Source organism: Lutra lutra, chromosome 10 (genome assembly GCF_902655055.1).
Source record: "Lutra lutra chromosome 10, mLutLut1.2, whole genome shotgun sequence".
Taxonomy (NCBI): Eukaryota; Metazoa; Chordata; class Mammalia; order Carnivora; family Mustelidae; genus Lutra; species Lutra lutra.
This window is the reverse complement of record NC_062287.1, coordinates 72,645,026-72,665,849: the sequence shown is the minus strand read 5'-3', so window position 1 is coordinate 72,665,849 and position 20,824 is coordinate 72,645,026. Positions and strand designations below refer to the sequence as shown.

The 20,824-nt window shown below is 43.7% G+C and overlaps 1 protein-coding gene across 13 annotated transcripts in view; it reads left to right on the top strand.

The window, feature by feature from the left end:
* SERGEF (secretion regulating guanine nucleotide exchange factor) overlaps nt 1-20,824 on the top strand; it is a 222,326-nt gene that overhangs the window by 3,820 nt on the left and 197,682 nt on the right. For 9 of the 13 annotated variants that reach the window (XM_047692721.1, XM_047692725.1, XM_047692719.1 and 6 more), the window contains exons 2-7: nt 61-196; nt 1,801-1,956; nt 3,948-4,042; nt 8,225-8,288; nt 13,111-13,224; nt 19,341-19,403. In XM_047692721.1, the coding sequence (XP_047548677.1) occupies nt 61-196; nt 1,801-1,956; nt 3,948-4,042; nt 8,225-8,288; nt 13,111-13,224; nt 19,341-19,403 (628 nt within the window). The remainder of the gene's footprint in view (nt 1-60; nt 197-1,800; nt 1,957-3,947; nt 4,043-8,224; nt 8,289-13,110; nt 13,225-19,340; nt 19,404-20,824) is intronic. The other 4 variants (XM_047692726.1, XM_047692722.1, XM_047692720.1 and 1 more) reach the window with 1 other exon arrangement.

Genomic DNA, 20,824 nt, shown 5'->3' with positions numbered 1-20,824 from the left:
TGGGGACAGGTCAATGCACATTGACAGTTGTGGTTCCTCCTTGCCTTATTTTATCCCTAGGGTGCAAATAGCTACGGGCAACTTGGCCTTGGCCATAAGGAAGATGTCCTTTTGCCCCAGCAACTGAGTGACTTCTGTAAACCGGAGTGTATCAGGAGGATCACTGGAGGAGGGGGCCACTCTGCTGTTGTCACAGGTAACATACTTCTGGAGTGGACAGTTCTTATTTCGACATTTAGCACTAGCGTGTGATGTTGCCACCTTTCAGCCTCTTATATTTTGCAGAGGAAAACATTTTTGTGAAAGAGCCAAGTTACCATTAGAGAATTCTAGATTGTCATAGCTGAAAGGCCTTCAGGGATTTTCTAGGCTCCCCGCCCCCATTTGTACAAATGGGGCTCAGAGAGGAAAACCAGTTGCTTAAGGTTACAAGACACATCAGTGGCAGAGTTGCAACATACATTACATTTTATATCATATATTGCTATTTAACTTTCACTTGTGAGTTAGAAGTCTTTGCAAGTAGATTGAGCAAGGACTTTGTGTTTTCCTTAATTTGCTTTGCAGAGCCTATGATAGTACTTACCATGTATTACAGGAACCATGATTTTGCAAAAAAGGATATGTTGCATCCTGCTTAAGAACACGGGTTCTGGAATCAACTGCCTGGGTTCAAATCCTGGTTCTGTTATTATCTATGTGGCCTTGAGCATATTAATTCCTCTGTGCCAGTTTCCCATTTGCTGCATGGGAGTATTCATGCTGGATGAGGAGAATCAGTGAGTGACAGGGCTGCAGTATGACTTTCATGGGTCCTTGGCACTTTTGCCCTTGTGGACCCTTTCCTCTATAAAGAAATAGTAAGAATTTTATTTTACAACCACATTGATATGAAGATTAGTCTAATCCAGGCTAGATTTAGCATTGTATCTTTATTTATTTATTTTTAAAAAATATTTTATTTATTTATTTCACAGAGATCACAAGTAGGCAGAGGCAGGCAGAGAGAGAGAGAGAGAGGGAAGCAAGCTCCCTGCTGAGGAGAGAGCCCGATGCGGGGCTTGAGCCCAGGACCCTGAGATCATGACCTGAGCCGAAGGCAGAGGCTTAACCCACTGAGCCACCTAGGCGCCTCTGTATCTTTATTTTTATTGCATTTATTTTTTTCTTATTTTTAAAAGGATGCAAAGTTAGGGGCACCTGGGTGGCTCAGTGGGTTAAGCCTCTGCCTTCGGTTTAGGTCATGATCTCAAGGTCCTGGTGGAGCCCTGCATTGGGCCTCCTGCTCAGAGGGGAGCTTGCTTCTCCCTCTCCCTCTGTCGCTCCCCCTGCTTGTGCTCTCTCACTCTCTCTCTCTGTGAAATAAATAAATAAAATCTTAAAAAAAATTAAAGAATATAGAATTAAAACATTTCTGTGGGCCTCTAAAAGTATTGTGGGCCCTAGGCATGACGCCTAAAGGATAAATTGGCACCACAGATAAAAGATAAAGCTCATACTGTAATATGTGGCACATTCTAAGTTCTAAATGAATGCTGGCTTTTCTTGGGATGGCAGATGCTCAGCTTGGTGACTGGCCACTGCTCTAGGACTTGGAGTGTCCCATGTAGCTACTAGGTTTGAGCGCCTTGGCCCTATGCCACTTAGGCCAGTGCACATTAACCTACGTGGCTTATTAGTGCAAGTGGGAAAAGAGTTGCTGGGTTTGTGACTGCAACTAATTAGTGAAATCCTTTTTCTCGATTTGACAGTTGTAATTTCCCCTGTGTACCCTGTCACCAAAGCCTCTGCTTTTTGCAGATGGTGGAGGCCTTTTTGTTTGTGGCCTGAACAAAGATGGGCAACTGGGTCTTGGTCACACAGAAGATGTTCTGTATTTTACTGCCTGCAGATCGCTCCTTGGCTGTCCTATCCTACAGGTGGCCTGTGGCTGGGATTTTACCATTATTCTCACAGGTGAGTTCACTCTTGGGCAAATCTTTATCACCACAGAGGCATTGGGTGAGAAGAGCCTGATGGTAGAGATCCTTCTGATTAAGTAAAAGCCTCTTTATGTGTAAACACACATACAGATTTCTCTCTGGTCGTTGAGGAAGGTTGTGGGCGCCCTTTGCAAGAGGAGTTTGAACAGCAAAATTTTGGGCTAGACAATTCTTTGCCAGAAACTGGGGAATGGATTAGGTTAACTTTGGTGGCTACTTCCTGTCCTAGAAATTCATGATAGCTGTGTGCCTGGGCTAGCTGGCCACTCATGCTGGCTAAGGGCTACTCGTCGGGGACCGTGGTGGGGAAGCATGAGGAAGTCAGAAATCATACAACCGTAGTGGCAACTTTTTCCCCAGTGAAGAATTTAAAAGAATATTAAGTATGGTTGGGCAGAACTGTTTGGTCTCTGCAAAGCCAGGTAGCAGAATAGGATGTAGAGGGATATGGCCAAAGGGTTAGTATGATAATGCTCTTGGGAACAGCTAGCAGTAGTTACTTTTTGTCCAGCTGACTTCTCCCTGGAAGTTTTGCCCTGTGTAGCTTGTCATTCTGGATGGAAAAGGACATCTAGAGTTTCTGATTAGATTCCCTCTTGGACACAGTCCTCTGGCAAGGGCATCTTCTGACCATATCCTCTCCCACCCGACCCTTGTGGATTCTCATGTGCATAGCTCAGAACCCAGGCTTTTAGCACATGGCTTTAATTATTGTTCCCCACCAAATAAGTCAGTCAGAGAAAGACAATTATCATATGATCTCTGTGATATGAGGAATTTGAGAGGCAGGGCAGGGGACTGTGGGGAGTAGGGAAGGAAAAAATGAAACAAGATGGGATTGGGAGGGAGACAAACCATAAGAGACTCTTAATCACATGAAACAAACTGAGGGTTGCTGGGGGGTGGGGGGCAGGGATAGGATGGTTGGGTTATGGACATTGGGGAGGGTATGTGCTATGGTGAGTGCTGAGAAATGTGTAAACCTGATGATTCACAGACGTGTACCCCTGGGGCAAATAATACATTATATGTTAATAATAATAAAAAAAAAGTTATTGTTCCCTGCCTATCGCTCTTGTTGCCTTGTGTTTTATTCTCCACGTTTCCCATACTTTTCTTTCTAGAAATATCATGCAGAACATTCTCTTTTGTCTATCTGATGAACTCTTATCCCTTCTTTAAAACCCTGCTCAGATATCACCATCTCTTCTGCAGAGGGGTTCTGTAATGTGTGTTGAATTTAGTAGTAGTAACTCTAAAGAATAGCTATCGTTTCTGAAGTGCTTTTCGTGGGCTGTGTTGGGGTTGTAGGTTGTAGTGGTTAACACTCTGTTGTCTGCTCGCTTTTGGAACCAATTGTGAGAGAGGTGAAGAGTGGTCAGATAGCTGGAGATCACACTATTGGTAAAGGCTACGTTGGAGGACAGGGTTGGTGGTCAGACCAAGTGGCTCTGCAACACTCCTCTGAGCCAAACTTACTCTGCAAGCAGTAGGTTATCTCTGTAGGCGAAGCATTTACTATGCCGCAATCCAGAGTACCTGAGAGGAAGGTGCCAAGCAACACGTGTCCTGTTTCTTCTCCCAAACTCCTCAGTTGGTCAAGTTATCCCTTTTTCCCTGGGAAGCAGTGAGCCCGGAGGGTTAAAATAATGAAAATTGTGATGCATGGAAATGAGAAAAGTAGGGAGTAAGTATCCTCCCATCCCGGCACCGGGCAGCCGGTGAATGTTCTACATAGATAAGCTGCCATTAATTAGGTAGTGGGATGGGGAATCAGTGAAACAGCCCAGTGCCTTGTGTTTTTATTCCTACAGGGACAAAAGCAGGGACTGTGGTTTGAATGTGCTGAATCTGAGGCCCTGCTTCCTCCTCTCATTCCTTTGCTCTTCCCATCCTTCTGCATTTACCCACTGGTCACATAAATCTTATTTCTTAGATTATGATTGAAGTATTTGAATTTTGCAGAGAGTGGTCAAGTTTTGTCATGTGGATCCAACTGCTTTGGCCAGCTAGGAGTTCCTCACGGCCCTCGAAGATGCGTGGTTCCTCAGTCCATTGAGGTAAGGATAGCACCTAATATGTAGCTGACCTACATCCTGTTAAAGTGTTTCCCTCCCCAGCTCAGGGGTTGGGTCCCTGAAAACCCACAGGCTAGTTGGAATTTAAGTTGGAAAACCTAGGTTCTCCCAGGAAAAAGTAGGTTGGTGGAGGCTGTGAGTGAAAAACCTGTTAGTCCTCAAACATGTTACAGATTTTTGTGAAATGAAACAGTGAAGGTAATACATGTCACAAAGACATTAATGACATTTTACAATTCTAAGATTAGTAACAATGGGAACTAGGTTAGAAACAGGTCCAGATAGAAGTGACTTACCTAAAGACACTAAGCTCAGCAAATGGTAGGCCAGTAGTGCCCAATAAAAATGTGGTGTGAATCACATATGTAATTTGGGATTTTTTAGGAGTGCCATTTAAGACCAAAGAGAAGAATGTGAAATTAATTTTTTTTAAAATCTTTTTTTTAAGATTTTATTTATTTATTTGACAGAGATCACACGTAGGCAGAGAGGCAGGCAGAGAGAGAGGGGGAAGCAGACTCCCTGCTGAGCAGAGAGCCCGATGCGGGGCTCGATCCCAGGACCCTGAGATCATGACCCCAGCCAAAGTCAGAGGCTTCAACCCACTGAGCCACCCAGGCGCCCCGTGAAATTAATTTTTAAAATAATAGGTTTATTGAGATGAAATTCACATGCCATGGAATTTACCCTTTAAAAATGTATAATTCAGTGGTTTTTAGTAGATCACAGAGACATGCAGCCATCAGCATTATCTAATTTCAGAACATTCTCATCACCAGGAAAGAAACTGTGTACCCGATGGCAGTTACTTTGCCTTCTGCCCTCCCCCAACCCCTGGCCACCACTCAGCTTCTCTGTGAATCTGCCTGTTCTGGGCATTTCACATAAATGGAATCATAGTATGTGGCTTTTTGTGTCTGGCTTTTCTCATGTTCCATGATTTTAAGTTTCACTCATATTGTGGTATGTAGGTGAAATTAATTTTAATAACTTTTAATTTAACCCAGTTTATTCCAACTATCATTTCGTATGTGTCACTAATGTTAACATTTCCTAAGGAGATACTTTGTGTTCTCTGTTTCATTTTGAAGTCATTTTGTTCTCAGAGTGTGTCTCAGTTCAGACTACTCACGTCTAGTCACATTTCGGTTGCTTGGTAGCTGCGTGTAGCTAGTGGCTTCCTCCTGGGTAGCATGGGTCCTAGACAGGACTCATGGCCCTAGTTCAGAGCTCTTTCCACTGCATCATACTTAAAACGTATACATTTTTATGAAGTTTGTATGCAAGTGGTCACAATAGGACTGTGGAATTTTATTTTAATTTTTTAAATGATTTCTTTATTTGAGAGAGAGACACACACACACACAGAGAACCTAAGTTTTCGGGGAGGGGTAGTGAGGAAAGGAGAGAAGCAGGCTCCGAGCTCAGCAGAGCTCGATCCCACAACTCCGAGATCTTGACCTGAGCTGAAACCATGAGTCGGTTGCTCAACTGACTGAGCCACCCAGGTGCCCCAAGCCTGTGGAATTTTAAAAGAAATATACTGGGATCTAAAATCAGTTTCACCATCTCAGCTGCTCACATTTAGCTAATTTTCTTAAACTCTGACTCAGAATGGACGATCTCTTTTCACTGGAGAGAGCGTGGTCATGTTGCTGAATTACAATTGCTGGTCTGTGGGACATTATTTGAGGTCATGATTGCCACAGAGTTTTAGAGTGTTGAGGCTGCTGTCACAAAAATTCTAAAGACTGGGTGGCTTCAACAGCAAACATTTTTCACATTTCTTGGGGGTGGGAAGTCCAAGATCAAGGCATCAGCAGAATTGGTGTCTGGGGAGGACCTACTTCCTTGTTCATAGACACTCATTTTGCCAGACAGAGTTGCTCTCTGGGGCCTCTTTTTTTTTTTTTTTTTTTTTTTTTTTTTTAAAGATTTTATTTATTTATTTGACAGACAGAGATCACAAGTAGGCAGAGACACAGGCAGAGGAAGAGGGAGAAGCAGGCTCTCCACTGAGCAGAGAGCCCGATGCAGGGCTTGATCCCAGAACCCTGGGATCATGACCTGAGCCGAAGGCAGAGGCTTTAACCCACTGAGCCACCCAGGCGCCCCTGGGGCCTCTTTTATAAGGGCATTAATCCCCTTCATGAGGGCTCCATTCGCATGACCTAATCACCAAATACTATTACATTGGGTAATAGGTTTCAGTGTATGAATTTCAGGGGAAAACAAACATTCAGTCTGTAGCACATGGTATGCACAGAAATCTAGACTCTACGGTCCCTGTCACAGGAAGTGTTAAGTTGCAAATTACAAATAAATGGCTTTTGAAGAAACTACATAAGTTATAATTAATTTAGCTTAGGTCACATGGTTAAAGAAGACAGAAGGGAACAATGGTTAAAATATGTTGGATGACAGAATCAGGAGGTGAAAACATTTGTCAAGCTGTTCCCTTTCGGATAGAGAAGGAATGTGCCAAAGTGAAATATAAGAGAAATTCACTTATTTAATAGCAACTGTTGTGTATAGGCTCTGTGTTTAGGCCATGGGGACAAAGGTGAGCATGATCCAATCTTAGCATTTCAGGGTTTTGGAGTTTAGTGGTACATGTTCGATCTAGAAACATCTAGATGGGTTGCCATGTTAAAACTGTAGTGGATGTAAGTATAGCCTCAAAGGAGGGACTGTTTAACTCTTTTTAGGGGGAGGTGGAGTGAGAACAGGTTATGCTGAATCTTGAAAGTTGAGTCGAAGTTTACGTGTCTTGAGATAAGATGCACAGAGTAGCTATAAAAGAATCGACCAGACAGAAGGAACTGTGAGCAAAGGTGTAGAAGGATAAAATATCAGGGTTTAGCAGTTTAGTATGATTGGAATATAAGGAAATGGTAGAAGTGTCAGTGGGGAGGGGATCATTGGGGAGATAGTGAATGGCAGAAGGTCAGAAGAGTGTGTCAGGGAGGGGCCTGAAGGGGTAGTGTGGAGGGTGGAGTGAAGAGCGCACGCTCTCCCTCTATCTCTCTCTTAAAAAAAAAAAAAAAATTAGCAACTTCAAACAGCAAGCATTTATTGTCTCAGTTTCTGAGGGTCAGGGACTTGGGAACAGCTTAGTTGGTCTCATGAGGTCATGGTCAAGATGTTAGCTAGGATTGCACACTGTCTGCTTTGGGCTGGACTGGCAGTTCCACCACCATGCTCTCTCACCTGGCAGTTGGCTTTAGTTTCTTGCCACATGGGCCTCTCTATGGGATTGTGCAGTCATGGCATCTGGCTTCCCCCAAGAGAGATTTGAGAGGGAGGCCAAGCAGGAAGCCTCAGTGCCTTTTATCACCTTGTCTCTAGGCCGCTCACACTTCTTTATCCTGGTCACTAGAGACAAGTCACCAAGTCGCCAAGTCCAGCCCACATTCAGCCAGAGGGGAATTAGGCTCCACAACTTGAAGGGATGGGTTTCAAATAATTTGAGGACTTGGTTTTAAGGCCACTACAAGACATCTTAGAGAAGACATGACAACGGTCTTCACGTATTTGGAGAGCATTGTGAGAGGTCAGAGGCAGCCAAGGAGGTAAATGGAATGGTGGAAACACAGAACAGGCACCTGGGGTTGGGAAGCCCATGTCACTGGAAGCAGCTGGCTGGCAGGGATAGGATGATGATTTCCTGGGGTGTTGTGGAGGGGTTCTGGCATTGGATGGGGCTTGGACTAGATCAAAGGTCATCCAGCTAGAACCATTGGTAAATGAAATTTTGTTGGAACACAGCCATGCCCCTTCATTCATGTATTATCTGTGGCTGCTTTTATGTTATTACGGCAGAGCGGAGACTATGACACAAACCGTATGGCCTGCAGAGTCTAAAATAGTTACTATCTGGTCTTTATAGAAAACATTTGCCAACCCCTGGACTGGATGACCTTGAAGGTCCCTTGCAGCCCTGAGACACATTGTGATACGTTTATTTTTAAAAGATGATCTTTAAAAGATATATTAGGGATACAATAGAGGGGTTTAGGAATGGGAATGTTGGAGGTTGGGGACTCTAAACCAGTCAGACATGTAATGAGGGCCATGCTGCATTGTATCAGGGCATAAGTATGTAACATTTTGCAGATGGGTGATTCTAAGATCTCAGTCCTTTTCCTTCTTTCCTTCTTTCAACAGCTCCTGAGAGAGAAGGTTGTTTGCATTGCTGCTGGACTGAGGCATGCTTTAGCTGCTACAGGTGATCATTTTGCTTTATTTTCAAAATAGTTTCATAATAAGGAGAAACAGAGCTTTAGAGGAAATAAACTTTAAGGAGTAATTCAGGGTGTCCTGCTGTGCTGTATTTCTGATTAAAAGGAGGGGACGTAAGACCAAAGTCATGTGGGAAACCTTTAGCAGGTTGGGAGGAAGGCAGTGAGGTTTCCTATCTCCTTATTATGTTCTAGGCATGGTGCTAGATTCTCTTGATTTAATCCATACCTTATTTAATCCTTACAACTTCGCCGTGGTGTGAGTTCCATTTTTACATGTGAAGACACTGAGGCCCAGAGAGACTCGAGGGCTTGTGTAAGGTTGCACAGGGGATAAGGTGGTCCGAGGTAGAGCTGGAACAGAGTCTGGAATGATCTCGTTTCCAAGGCCCACAGTCTTTGCTGTGAACTGCACTGCGTTCCTAGCGGGTTTTAATGTTTGTTAATGTCAAAGCTTCCAATGAACTCGCCTCCTGTCCAGTGAAAGGGTGGTGACGGACCTTGGGGTGACAGTGTGCGTGAGGGTGACAGTGGCAAGTGGAGAGAGGTGGTGGCCTGCAGAAGAGCAGTGAGCCTTTCTTCTCTCCCTGGGTCGTTTCTCTGCTCCCGGTCATGGCCAGGGGAGGTTGGAGGGGGCGAGGAAGGGTCTGGTGCAGCTCGGTACTGATGCTCGCCTGGGGCTAGACGTTGCTCCTGTAGGAAATAAATTTTGAGATAATTGCAGATTCACATGCAGTTGCAAGAAATGAAATCTCATGCACTCTCTTCTCAGCTTCTCCCCACGGTGACGTTTTATGAAAGTGTAGCTCAGTACAGCTGGTCTCGCTACCATCCAGGTACAAACAGTTCCAGCGCCATAACCACCGGCCTGTGGCCCTTTCCTTGCACCCACTTTACACACCCTTGTCTATACCTTTTATACATTCACTTCCCACTGACCCCCACCCCATCATCGCTCCTTCTGTTCTCCAACGGTAATGTCATTTCAAGAACGTTACATAATGGAATCATACAGTATTTTACAGTAATGGTATCACACAGTATGTAGCCTTTTGGGGTTGACTGTTTTGGCTCAGCAGGATTCCCTGGAGAGTCATCCAAAGTGTGTGTGTCAGTAATTGGTTCCTATTTATTGCTGGGTAGTAGTATTCCCCAGTATAGACGTACCACTGAATTAGTCATCTCAGGCCGCCATAATGAAATATCACAGATGGATGGCTTAAACAATTTTCTTATGGTTACAGAAGCTAGAAGCCCCAGATCAAGATGCCAGCAGGGTTGCTCTCTGGTGAGGCCTCTCTTCCTGACTGTGTAGCTGACTGCCTTCTTGCTGTGTCCTTATAGGGCCTTTGCTCTGTGCGCTCATGGAGAGGGGGAGACATCTGGTGTCTCTTCTTTTTCTTTTTCTTTTTTAAAGATTTTATTTGTTTATTTGACAGAGAGGGATCACAAGTAGGCAGAGAGGCAGGCAGAGTTGGGGGGAAGCAGGCTCCCTGCTGAGCAGAGAGCCCAATGTGGGGCTCGATCCCAGGACCTTGAGATCATGACCCAAGCCAAAGGCAGAGGCTTAACCCACTTACCCACCCAGGCACCCCTCTTCTTTTTATAAGGACACCAGTTCTGTCAGATGAGCGCCTCACTCTTACGACCCATTTAACCTTATTAGCTCCTTACGGGCCTCTCTCCAAATACAGTCACACCGGAGTTCAAAGCCTCAACATAGGAATTTTGGGGGGCACAGTTCAGCCCATAGCAATGCAGTTTGTTTAACTAGTCACCCATCAAGGGGCATCTCATTGTTTCCAGGTTCTGACTATTAAGAATAAAACTATAAACATTTGTGGACAAGTTTTTATGTGAACATAACTTTTCATTTCTCTGGGATAAAATGCCCAGGAGAGTGATTGCTGAGTTCTATGATAGTGATTACATTTTTATAAGCTGTTTCTCCTTTTAGAAATTAGCAGGACTGGAAGGTTGCCTATTATTGGTTTAACTCCCCCTTTCCTACCAACTTTCTGTAATTGCTAGTCTTATGTATACATTTCTGTCCAGTTACAAAGCTGCACAGTTTCCATTACGTATTTGATGGACTTAATTGTAAGTCCTCCTCTCTCCCATTTAATCTGTAGATAATTCTGCAGGCATCTCTAAAAGGTAAGGACTCTTTCTGAAACCGTTACCAGAACACCATCATCATACCTATGAAAAACTAACAATAAATCTGCAATTTGATCATCAAGTATTCAGGGTGTAAATTTTCTTAGCTATCCCCAAAATATTTTTAATTGTTTATTTGAGTCAGGATCTGAATGATGTCTGTGCTGCAAGTGGTGGATATGAATATTGTGTCTCTTCTTTTAAAAATATTTATTTATTCCTTGTAATTTTTTTAAAAAAGATTTTATTTATTTATTTGACAGACAGAGATCACAAGTAGGCAGAGAGGCAGGCAGAGAGAGGAGGAAGCAGGCTCCCTGCGGAGCAGAGAGCCCGATGTGGGGCTCAATCCCAGGACCCTGGGATCACGACCTGAGCCGAAGGCAGAGGCTTTAACCCACTGAGCCACCCAGGTGCCCCATTCCTTGTAATTTTTTAATTGTGATAAAATGCACACGATGAAATTTACCATTCTAACCTTTTTTTTTTTTTTAAAGATTTTATTTATTTATTTGACAGAGAGAGATCACATGTAGGCAGAGAGGCAGGCAGAGAGAGAGGGGGAAGCAGGCTCCCTGCTGAGCAAAGAGACTGATGCGGGACTCCATCTCAGGACCCTGAGATCATGACCTGAGCTGAAGGCAGAGGCATAACCCACTGAGCCACCCAGGTGCCCCATCCTAACCATTTTTAAGTGTACAGTACATTCATGTTGTTGTGCAACGATTACCACCATCCATCTCCAGAACTCTTTTCATCTCCTGGAACCACAGACAGTAATAACTGCCCCTGCCCCCAGCCCTGGGCGACGACCATTCTACTTTTTGACTCTGATTTTGACCAGTCACACCAGTACCTCCTGTGAGTGGAACTGTACAGTATTTGTCCTTTTGTGGCTTATTTCACTTAGCATAGTGTCCTCAAGGTCTGTCCATGTTGTAGTGTGGTCCCTGTTTAAGGCTGACGACTATTCCATTGTGTGGACAGACCACATTTTGCGTATCTGTTCACCTGTTGATGAACCCTTGGGTTGCCTCCATGTGTCAGCTATTGGGAAAGGCTGCTCTGAGCATGGGTGTCCAAATGGCACTCCCAGGTCTGGCTTTCAGTTCTGTAGGATACATACCCGGAAGCAGAATTGTTGGATGGTGTAGTAACTCTGTTTTTCACTTTTTGAGGAACTGCCCTGCTGTTTTCCACAATGGCCATACCATTTACATTTCTGCCGGTAGTGCATAAGGGTTCCAGATAACTCTGCATCCTTGCCAACATTTGTTATTTTCTGTTTTTTTTTTTTTTTTCTTTTTTTAATAGTAGTCATCCTAATGAGTGTGAAGTGGTATCTCATTGCGGTTTGGTTTTGCATTTTTCTAATAATTAGTGACGTTGAGCCTCTTTCAAATGTACTTTTGGGCCATCTGTGTGTTTTCTTTAGAGAAACGTCTCTTCAAGTCCTTTTTGTTCAGTTTTGAGTCAGTTTTTTTTTGAGTTGTTGAGTTTTAGGAGTTCTCTATATATTTGGAATATTAATCCATTATCAGATATCACAAGATTCTTTTAATCTATACATTTTTCCCCTCCCCTTTTCTCCCCCTTGCAATTTATTTGTGGAAGAGATGGTAAGTTATGTTTTATTTCAGCACTGTGTTTTGCTAATCGTCATCACTTATATTTCACAAAGTGGGCTGGTCTGTTTACAGTCTAAAGGACTGTGGGTTACAGCATTCATCCAGAGGAGTGACTGTAGATTGAATATATGAAGTGTCACCTACGCATTTGTGTGATGTTCAGAACATGGGCACATGACCTAGATTCAGTGGATAGGGAAATAAAAGTCTTTTCCCTTAAAGGAGTGGCTATTAAACTATCTTGCAATCATAAGTATATATTTATTTGGTAACTAGGAATCAATGCATTTATCTTGGTATAGTAGAAAAGACACTGCATTAGATGTTAGGAGAGCTGAGTCCTTGTATTTTCTCTGCTACTAGCACCCTGTATGCCTTGGGCAGAGCGCATCGTGTCTTCAAACCCTCAGTTTGCTTGTCTACTAAATGAGCAGTGGATTTGATAATCTTCAAGGTTCTTTCCTGCTGGGTCTGGAGTTTGAGTTGTCCTTCCAGGTTAGTCATGAACAAGGGGACATTTCAGTAATTTGACTATGGAAGAGTGTCCTGGAACTTTTTGGAAGGAGTTTTAATATGTGGGAATTTTCTTTGATGGTCTTAGAGTGCCCTGATGATTGGGCTTGTGATTGGCTTGGTGGTAACCAAGTCATAGGGCCCCTGGAAGCACTATGCTTCTCCATAGCAGGCGTGTTAACCGAGAACGCATTGAGAATCCCCCACAGCATGGGGCTCCAAGAGCGATCCGGTCTTTTTTAAAAAAATTAATTAATTAATTAATTAATTTGACAGAGAGAGAGAGAGAGATCACAAGTAGGCAGAGAGGCAGGCAGAGAGAGAGGGGGAAGCAGGCTCCCTGCTGAGCAGAGAGCCCAATGCGGGGCTCGATCCTAGGACCCTGGGATCATGACCTGAGCTGAAGGCAGAGGCTTTAGCCCACTGAGCCACCCAGGCACCCCAAGAGCGATCCGGTCTTAATCCTAGTAAACGTTTTCTCATTTTCCTTTTCTGCTTCATCGGGAAGCGAGTGGCATTGTGTTCCAGTGGGGGACTGGTTTGGCATCATCTGGAAGGCGGTTGTGCCCTGGGCAGACTCTCCCACCATTTTTGACAGCAAGGGAACCCAGCAGAGTGACAGGTAAGGCCCTTATTTCTTGAGTCCTATATTTATTCTTTATCAAGAAATAGTGACATATGCATGCAGAAAATGGGTAAATGGAGTTTACTCTTTATACTGCTTTTGCTGTTTTCTTAGTTCCTCTGTCTTCAGTCTCTGTGTTAGTCGGTGTGTTAGTCTTGTTAGAATTTTTGTGGACCCAGTAAAAGGACCCCTCCTCGCTGTCAGAGGGGGAGGCCGTTGAGAGATAGATGAAGGTCAGGTAAGTGGAGATCAGAATGGTAGCTCTGGAACTGTTAAAAGTTAGGTTGGGAGATGTGACTTAGGTGTTTGGAGATAATTTGTAGCGACAGTGAGCGTCTAGATTCTGAATCCCGGGTTGGATTTACTCAGCAGGTACGGTACCCGCTGCATAGGGTCAGCTCATCTAAGCTCCCTCATGGCTGGGAGCACACGAGGGGGCACCCCCTCTGCAGGCAGGCACATCCCAAAGGGAGAACCCGGAAGGACTGCACCTTACAAGCCCAGGTCCTTCTCCCAAAAGGAGAGCAGGAATGAGCGAGGATATAGACTGAGGGGCCTAGAGTGTTCTGTAGGGAAGTCTCTTTACATGGGCACATGAGGAGTGGATAGTGATCATTCTGCCCATGGGTCTGGTCTGTCTTTGTTGGTCATTTAGCCTGGAGGGCTTTCTCTTCTGTTCCCCCCCGCCCCTTTTTAAAAAGATTTATTTAAATCATGAATGAAAGAGGAGAGATCACAACGAACACCAAAGAAATACAGACAATTATAAGAACATACTATGAGCAACTCTACGCCAACAAATTTGACAATCTGGAAGAAATGGATGCATTCCTAGAGACATATAAACTACCACAACTGAACCAGGAAGAAGTAGAAAGCCTGAACAGACCCATAACCAGTAAGGAGATTGAAACAGTCATCAAAAATCTCCAAACAAACAAAAGCCCAGGGCCAGACGGCTTCCCGGGGGAATTCTACCAAACATTTAAAGAAGAATTAATTCCTATTCTCCTGAAACTGTTCCAAAAAATAGAAATAGAAGGAAAACTTCCAAACTCATTTTATGAGGCCAGCATCACCTTGATCCCAAAACCAGACAAGGATCCCAACAAAAAAGAGAACTACAGACCAATATCCTTGATGAACACAGATGCAAAAATTCTCGCCAAAATACTAGCCAATAGGATTCAACAGTACATTAAAAAGATTATTCACCACGACCAAGTGGGATTTATTCCAGGGCTGCCAGGTTGGTTCAACATCCTCAAATCAATCAATGTGATACAACACATTAATAAAAGAAAGAACAAGAACCATATGATACTCTCCATAGATGCTGAAAAAGCATTTGACAAAGTACAGCATCCCTTCCTGATCAAAACTCTTCAAAGTGTAGGGATAGACGGCACATACCTCAATATTATCAAAGCCATCTATGAAAAACCCACCGCAAATATCATTCTCAATGGAGAAAAACTGAAAGCTTTTCCGCTAAGGTCAGGAACACGGCAGGGATGTCCGTTATCACCACTGCTATTCAACATAGTACTAGAAGTCCTAGCCTCAGCAATCAGACAACAAAAGGAAATAAAAGGCATCCAAATCGGCAAAGAAGAAGTCAAACTATCACTCTTTGCAGATGATATGATACTGTATGTGGAAAACCCAAAAGACTCCACTCCAAAACTGCTAGAACTTATACAGGAATTCAGTAAAGTGTCAGGATATAAAATCAATGCACAGAAATCAGTTGCATTTCTCTACACCAACAAGACAGAAGAAAGAGAAATTAAGGAGTCCATCCCATTTACAATTGCACCCAAAACTATAAGATACCTAGGAATAAACCTAACCAAAGAGACTAAGAATCTATACTCAGAAAACTATAAAGTACTCATGAAAGAAATTGAGGAAGACACAAAGAAATGGAAAAATGTTCCATGCTCCTGGATTGGAAGAATAAATATTGTGAAAATGTCTATGCTACCTAAAGCAATCTACACATTTAATGCAATTCCTATCAAAGTACCATCCATTTTTTTCAAAGAAATGGAACAAATATTCCTAAAATTTATATGGAACCAGAAAAGACCTCGAATAGCCAAAGGAATATTGAAAAAGAAAGCCAAAGTTGGTGGCATCACAATTCCGGACTTCAAGCTCTATTACAAAGCTGTCATCATCAAGACAGCATGGTACTGGCACAAAAACAGACACATAGATCAATGGAACAGAATAGAGAGCCCAGAAATAGACCCTCAACTCTATGGTCAACTCATCTTCGACAAAGCAGGAAAGAATGTCCAATGGAAAAAAGACAGCCTCTTCAATAAATGGTGTTGGGAAAATTGGACAGCCACATGCAGAAAAATGAAATTGGATCATTTCCTTACACCACACACGAAAATAGACTCAAAATGGATGAAGGCTCTCAATGTGAGAAAGGAATCCATCAAAATCCTCGAGGAGAACACAGGCAGCAACCTCTTCGACCTCAGCCGCAGCAACATCTTCCTAGGAACATCACCAAAGGCAAGGGAAGCAAGGGCAAAAATGAACTTTTGGGATTTTATCAAGATCAAAAGCTTTTGCACAGCAAAGGAAACAGTTAACAAAACCAAAAGACAACTGACAGAATGGGAGAAGATATTTGCAAATGACATATCAGATAAAGGGCTAGTGTCCAAAATCTATAAAGAACTTAGCAAACTCAACACCCAAAGAACAAATAATCCGATCAAGAAATGGGCAGAGGACATGAACAGACATTTCTGCAAAGAAGACATCCAGATGGCCAACAGACACATGAAAAAGTGCTCCACATCACTCGTCATCAGGGAAATACAAATCAAAACCACCATGAGATATCACCTCACACCAGTCAGAATGGCTAAAATTAACAAGTCAGGAAATGACAGATGCTAGCGAGGATGCGGAGAAAGGGGAACCCTCCTACACTGTTGGTGGGAATGCAAGCTGGTGCAACCACTCTGGAAAACAGCATGGAGGTTCCTCAAAATGTTGAAAATAGAACTACCCTATGACCCTGCAATTGCACTGCTGGGTATTTACCCTAAAGATACAAACGTAGTGATCCGAAGGGGCACGTGCACCCGAATGTTTATAGCAGCAATGTCTACAATAGCCAAACTATGGAAAGAATCTAGATGTCCATCTACAGACGAATGGATAAAGAAGATGTGGTATATATACACAATGGAATACTATGCAGCCATCAAAAGAAATGAAATCTTGCCATTTGCGACGACGTGGATGGAACTAGAGGGTATCATGCTTAGCGAAATCAGTCAATCGGAGAAAGACAACTATCATATGATCTCCCTGATATGAGGGAGAGGAGATGCAACATGGGGGGTTGAGGGGGTAGGAGAAGAGTAAATGAAACAAGATGGGATTGGGAGGGAGACAAACCATAAGTGACTCTTAATCTCACAAAACAAACTGAGGGTTGATTGGGGGAAGGGGTTGGGAGAGGGGGTGGGGTTATGGATATTGGGGAGGGTATGTGCTATGGTGAGTGCTGTGAAGTGTGTAAACCTGGCGATTCGCAGACCTGTACCCCTGGGGATAAAAATATATGTTTATAAAGCTGTAAAAAAAAAAAAAAAAAAAAAGAAGAAAAAAGAAAAAAGAAAGGATGAATACCCAAGTTTTGTAGCAACATGGACGGGACTGGAAGAGATTATGCTGAGTGAAATATGTCAAGCAGAGAGAGTCAATTATCATATGGTTTCACTTATTTGTGTTGCATAACAAATAGCATGGAGGACAAGGGGAGATGGAGAGGAGAAGGGAGTTGAGGGAAATTGGAAGGGGAGGTGAACCATGAGAGACTATGGACTCTGAAAAACGATCTGAGAATTTTGAAGGGGTGGGGGGTGGGAGGTTGGGGGCACCAGGTGGTGGGTATTGTAGAGGGCACGGATTGCATGGAGCACTGGGTGTGGTGCAAAAATAATGAATATTGTTATGCTGAAAAAATAAAAAAATTAAAAAGATTTATTTATTTATTTATTTATTTATTTACTTATTTATTTATTTGACACAGAAAAGAGAGAGCGAGAGAGCACAAGTAGGCAGAGCAGGACGCAGAGGAAGAGGGAGACACAGGCTCTCCACTGAGCAGGGAGCCTGACTGGGGCTCTATCCCAGGACCCTGGGATCATGACCTGAGCCGAAGGCAGCCGCTTAACCGACCGAGCCATCCAGGCACTTCTCTTTTCTGCTTTTCACTCTGGGGCTCAGTCTCTTTTAGCTCCTGTCCCTGCCCGCCTCTCCCTCTGCTGTACACTCTCACCATGGGCTCCCGTCTCTCTCTCTTCCTAACACTGTGTCTGCATCTCCTCTTTTTCCTCTCTTCCTCTCTTGTTCTCATACTGTGTGCCCCAGTCTCCTGAGGGTTGGCTGTAGGAAGAACCCACATAGTAAACCTCTGCCCTCCTCCAGGTGAGAACACAGGAGGAATTTTTGCAGGTGGGATAGGAAGCGGGGAAATAAGGGAAGGGAAAGCCACAGTGGGAGTGCTGCACAGGTGTTGGGGTGGTTCTGATTTTCCTAAGTCCCGGAGGCTCTCCCATTCAGCTGGGGTGAGGGTGGCACCCTGAAGCCAGGGGTAGAGTTGGGGAGGGGACTGGTGGTGAAGCAGAAGCGGGTATTGGATGCTGGATAGGCATTCCACTGCACATGACCTTGAACACATTCATAAACTCATAATTCCCAAACGCTTTTTTCCTGCCTCATCTAGGTATTCACTGCTCCCTGAGCATTTCCTGCTTTCTTATTCCTCTGTGTCTGTGGGCAAGCTGTCAGCCCTGCCTGAAATGTCTTCCTTCCCATTCCTTCCGATTCCTTCTGGTAATCTTTAGTCTCTCCTGATAATTTTTCAAGTCCTAACTCAGATACAGCTTTCTCGGTGAAGAGTCTTCTCTTTTATAACTCCATTGCATTTTCCCCGTGTGTGTGGAGGGCACAATGTACTGCGTTACTAGGAATTGCTTACATGTTTTCCAACATGCCAAAGACTGAGCTTCTTAAGGGTAGGAACTGTCCATTTCAGCACAGGTCCTATATATGGAAGAGATCACAAATGCTTTGATTTGATTTAAATGATCTGTTTGGGTCTCTTTGGGGACGCAGCTTAGATTTTGAGTGATTGGTGGAGTTTCCCGATGAGACCTTGGAATAGATCATGAGCTTCCCGCTCTCTCTTTCCCCTTTTTGTTCGCCCATCATTACCTCCTCGCCGCTGATCCTGGAGCTGCGGCCCTGGACATCCTTTCCTTGCCAGGTCACGAAGCCCTGTGTTCCCTCTCTGGTGAATGTGCTAGAAACATCTCCTTTGTCCCTTTCTCATTCCACAAGGTACTCAAAGGGGTGAGGGGCATTTTACTAAGATACTAGTTAATTAAACAGAAGTGTCAGATAAGAGTTACAGAATAAGAGTCCCTGTCTCCGCACGCTAGACCCAGGGACCACGGTTTCTAGCAGAGCTGATTGAGATTATAACCGGTCAGTGAAGGCAGTGTAATTAAGGGAGGAAAAGGGCTAGATTTGGGGATGGAAGGCCGGTTCAGATTTTTAGTTCTGTCTTTACGTTCTTTAGAGTCCTGAGTTTGCCTGCTCACGTATGAAATGGCAGCTGAATGGGTGAGATGTCCTTGCTTCTAGGCCCTTGCATGGACAGAGCTAAGAGATAGATGTGTGCACACATATATTTACACATATGTACACCCATGTCTGTTTGTCTCGAAACCATGAGCTTATGGCCATTTCTGCAATTACAGTCCACTATGACACGGGCGATTCTAACCTTTCATGTCTTTGTGTCTGTACCTTCCCTCTCCTCTCTGCTGGTGAGAAATCAGGCTCCTTCATTTTCAGTGTATTTACTTACTTGTTCAATCTCTCGGTATGGAAACAGTGTCCCCACCACATCACCCATCTTCTTGGCCAGCACTGCCGACTCAGACCTGTCGTCTCTGCTTCAAGTTTCTTTCAGGCCCAGTGGTACTGTCTGAGTCCCTTCTCTGATCGATTTGTTCTGTTATAAATGTGCTTTCAAACATTTTTTTGTTTTTTGGTTTTTTTTGTAGGCTTGGAGAATTCTAAAGTAACCTGTGTTCTTGCTGGCTCAGATCACTCAGCCTCACTGACAGGTAGGGACCCGCTCTTTGAGTCTAACACGCCGTTCGGAGTTCTGCACGTTTCCACCTTGAATGGTGGATGTTGGGAAACAGAAGGAGGAGCGTAGACTTGGAGTCAGAATTTGGCTGCCTTCCCTGGTATGATTTAGGAAGTCGCTTTACCTTCCAAGACCATTGCCTTCTCTACCAAATTCTCTGTGGGCAGTTTTGAGAAGTAAAGGTGAAAATACAGGTAAGGCGTCCACAGGAAGGAAACACAGGCTCGCTTCCTTTCCTCTCAGCTGTGTGGTAGGGACAAGAATATCCTCTTCTCAGGGTGGCTGTGATTGCCAAGTCACACAGCCAGCACTTAGGCATTAGAGCCCATTGTTGTCGTATCCCCTGGAGCCATTTGGTGTCTAATATGGCTGTCTGTTCCCTTTAGCTGTTTGCTCTCCGTCTAACCTGTCTTCCAGTGCATTTATCTACCTCTCTGCTCTGTCTGTATTCATCTTCTCTTTATCTGTTTATCTCTATTTTTATTTACCTTTCATCTTCACATCTTCCTATCTAATCTCTGTGTCTGTATGTCTTTCTAAATTGAGTTTGCACATATTTCTCTAATCTATTTTGTATTTTTATGCATTTCTGCAATCTGTTCCATCTCTTTGATCCCTCCACCTCTCTGTCTAATCTTTTTCTCTCGCACACTGTACCCCTCTTCTTGGTTATGCATCCTTCCATCATTCCACACACCCTGCCAATACAGTACAGATTTTCCATTGACAAAGCAGCACCTTCTTGGAAGTGAAGGTTATCTCTTCCAAAGGTTCTCTTTCAAAGCCAAGAGTGCCCTGATCCCTACCGGTAGACTGATACGAGAGCTCTGAGAGATTTATTTTGGTAAGGCCAGAGCTGAAGCCAGGACTTTTTTTGAGCAAAGGGGAATGACTTTCATACATAATGTTTTGAGTGTTTTATGTGGAAGTTAGGGTGTATGTGTACATAGATACATTATGGTTAGCAGATAATTAATGGTGATGTGCGTTCTTCAACGTCAAATGTGTAATACAGTTCAACCGAGAAGCTGCTACTGTTTCCAGATTACAAAGCCATGATGTGAAAGATTAAACACATTATAAATTCTGAACTACCAATAATTTGTTATTTAACAAATTCAGACAACCAGCCAATAAAAGAAATGCCTACTTTTAGCCTATGTTTCATATTAGGTAGACTTACATGTATGTTAAAAGGGTTGAGTTGAAGTGAATGGCCCTTGGGCATTTGGTCCCCTCTCTCCTTTTGTAGAGGAAGGGCTGGAGGCCCCAGGGTGAGAAGTGACTAGTCTGTGCCCCATGGTCAGTGACGATTGAGGAAGGCATTCTTTTCTGAGACTAAGAGTATCATAAGAGATATTTCTACCCTATCCTAATAGAGATATTTCTACGCTA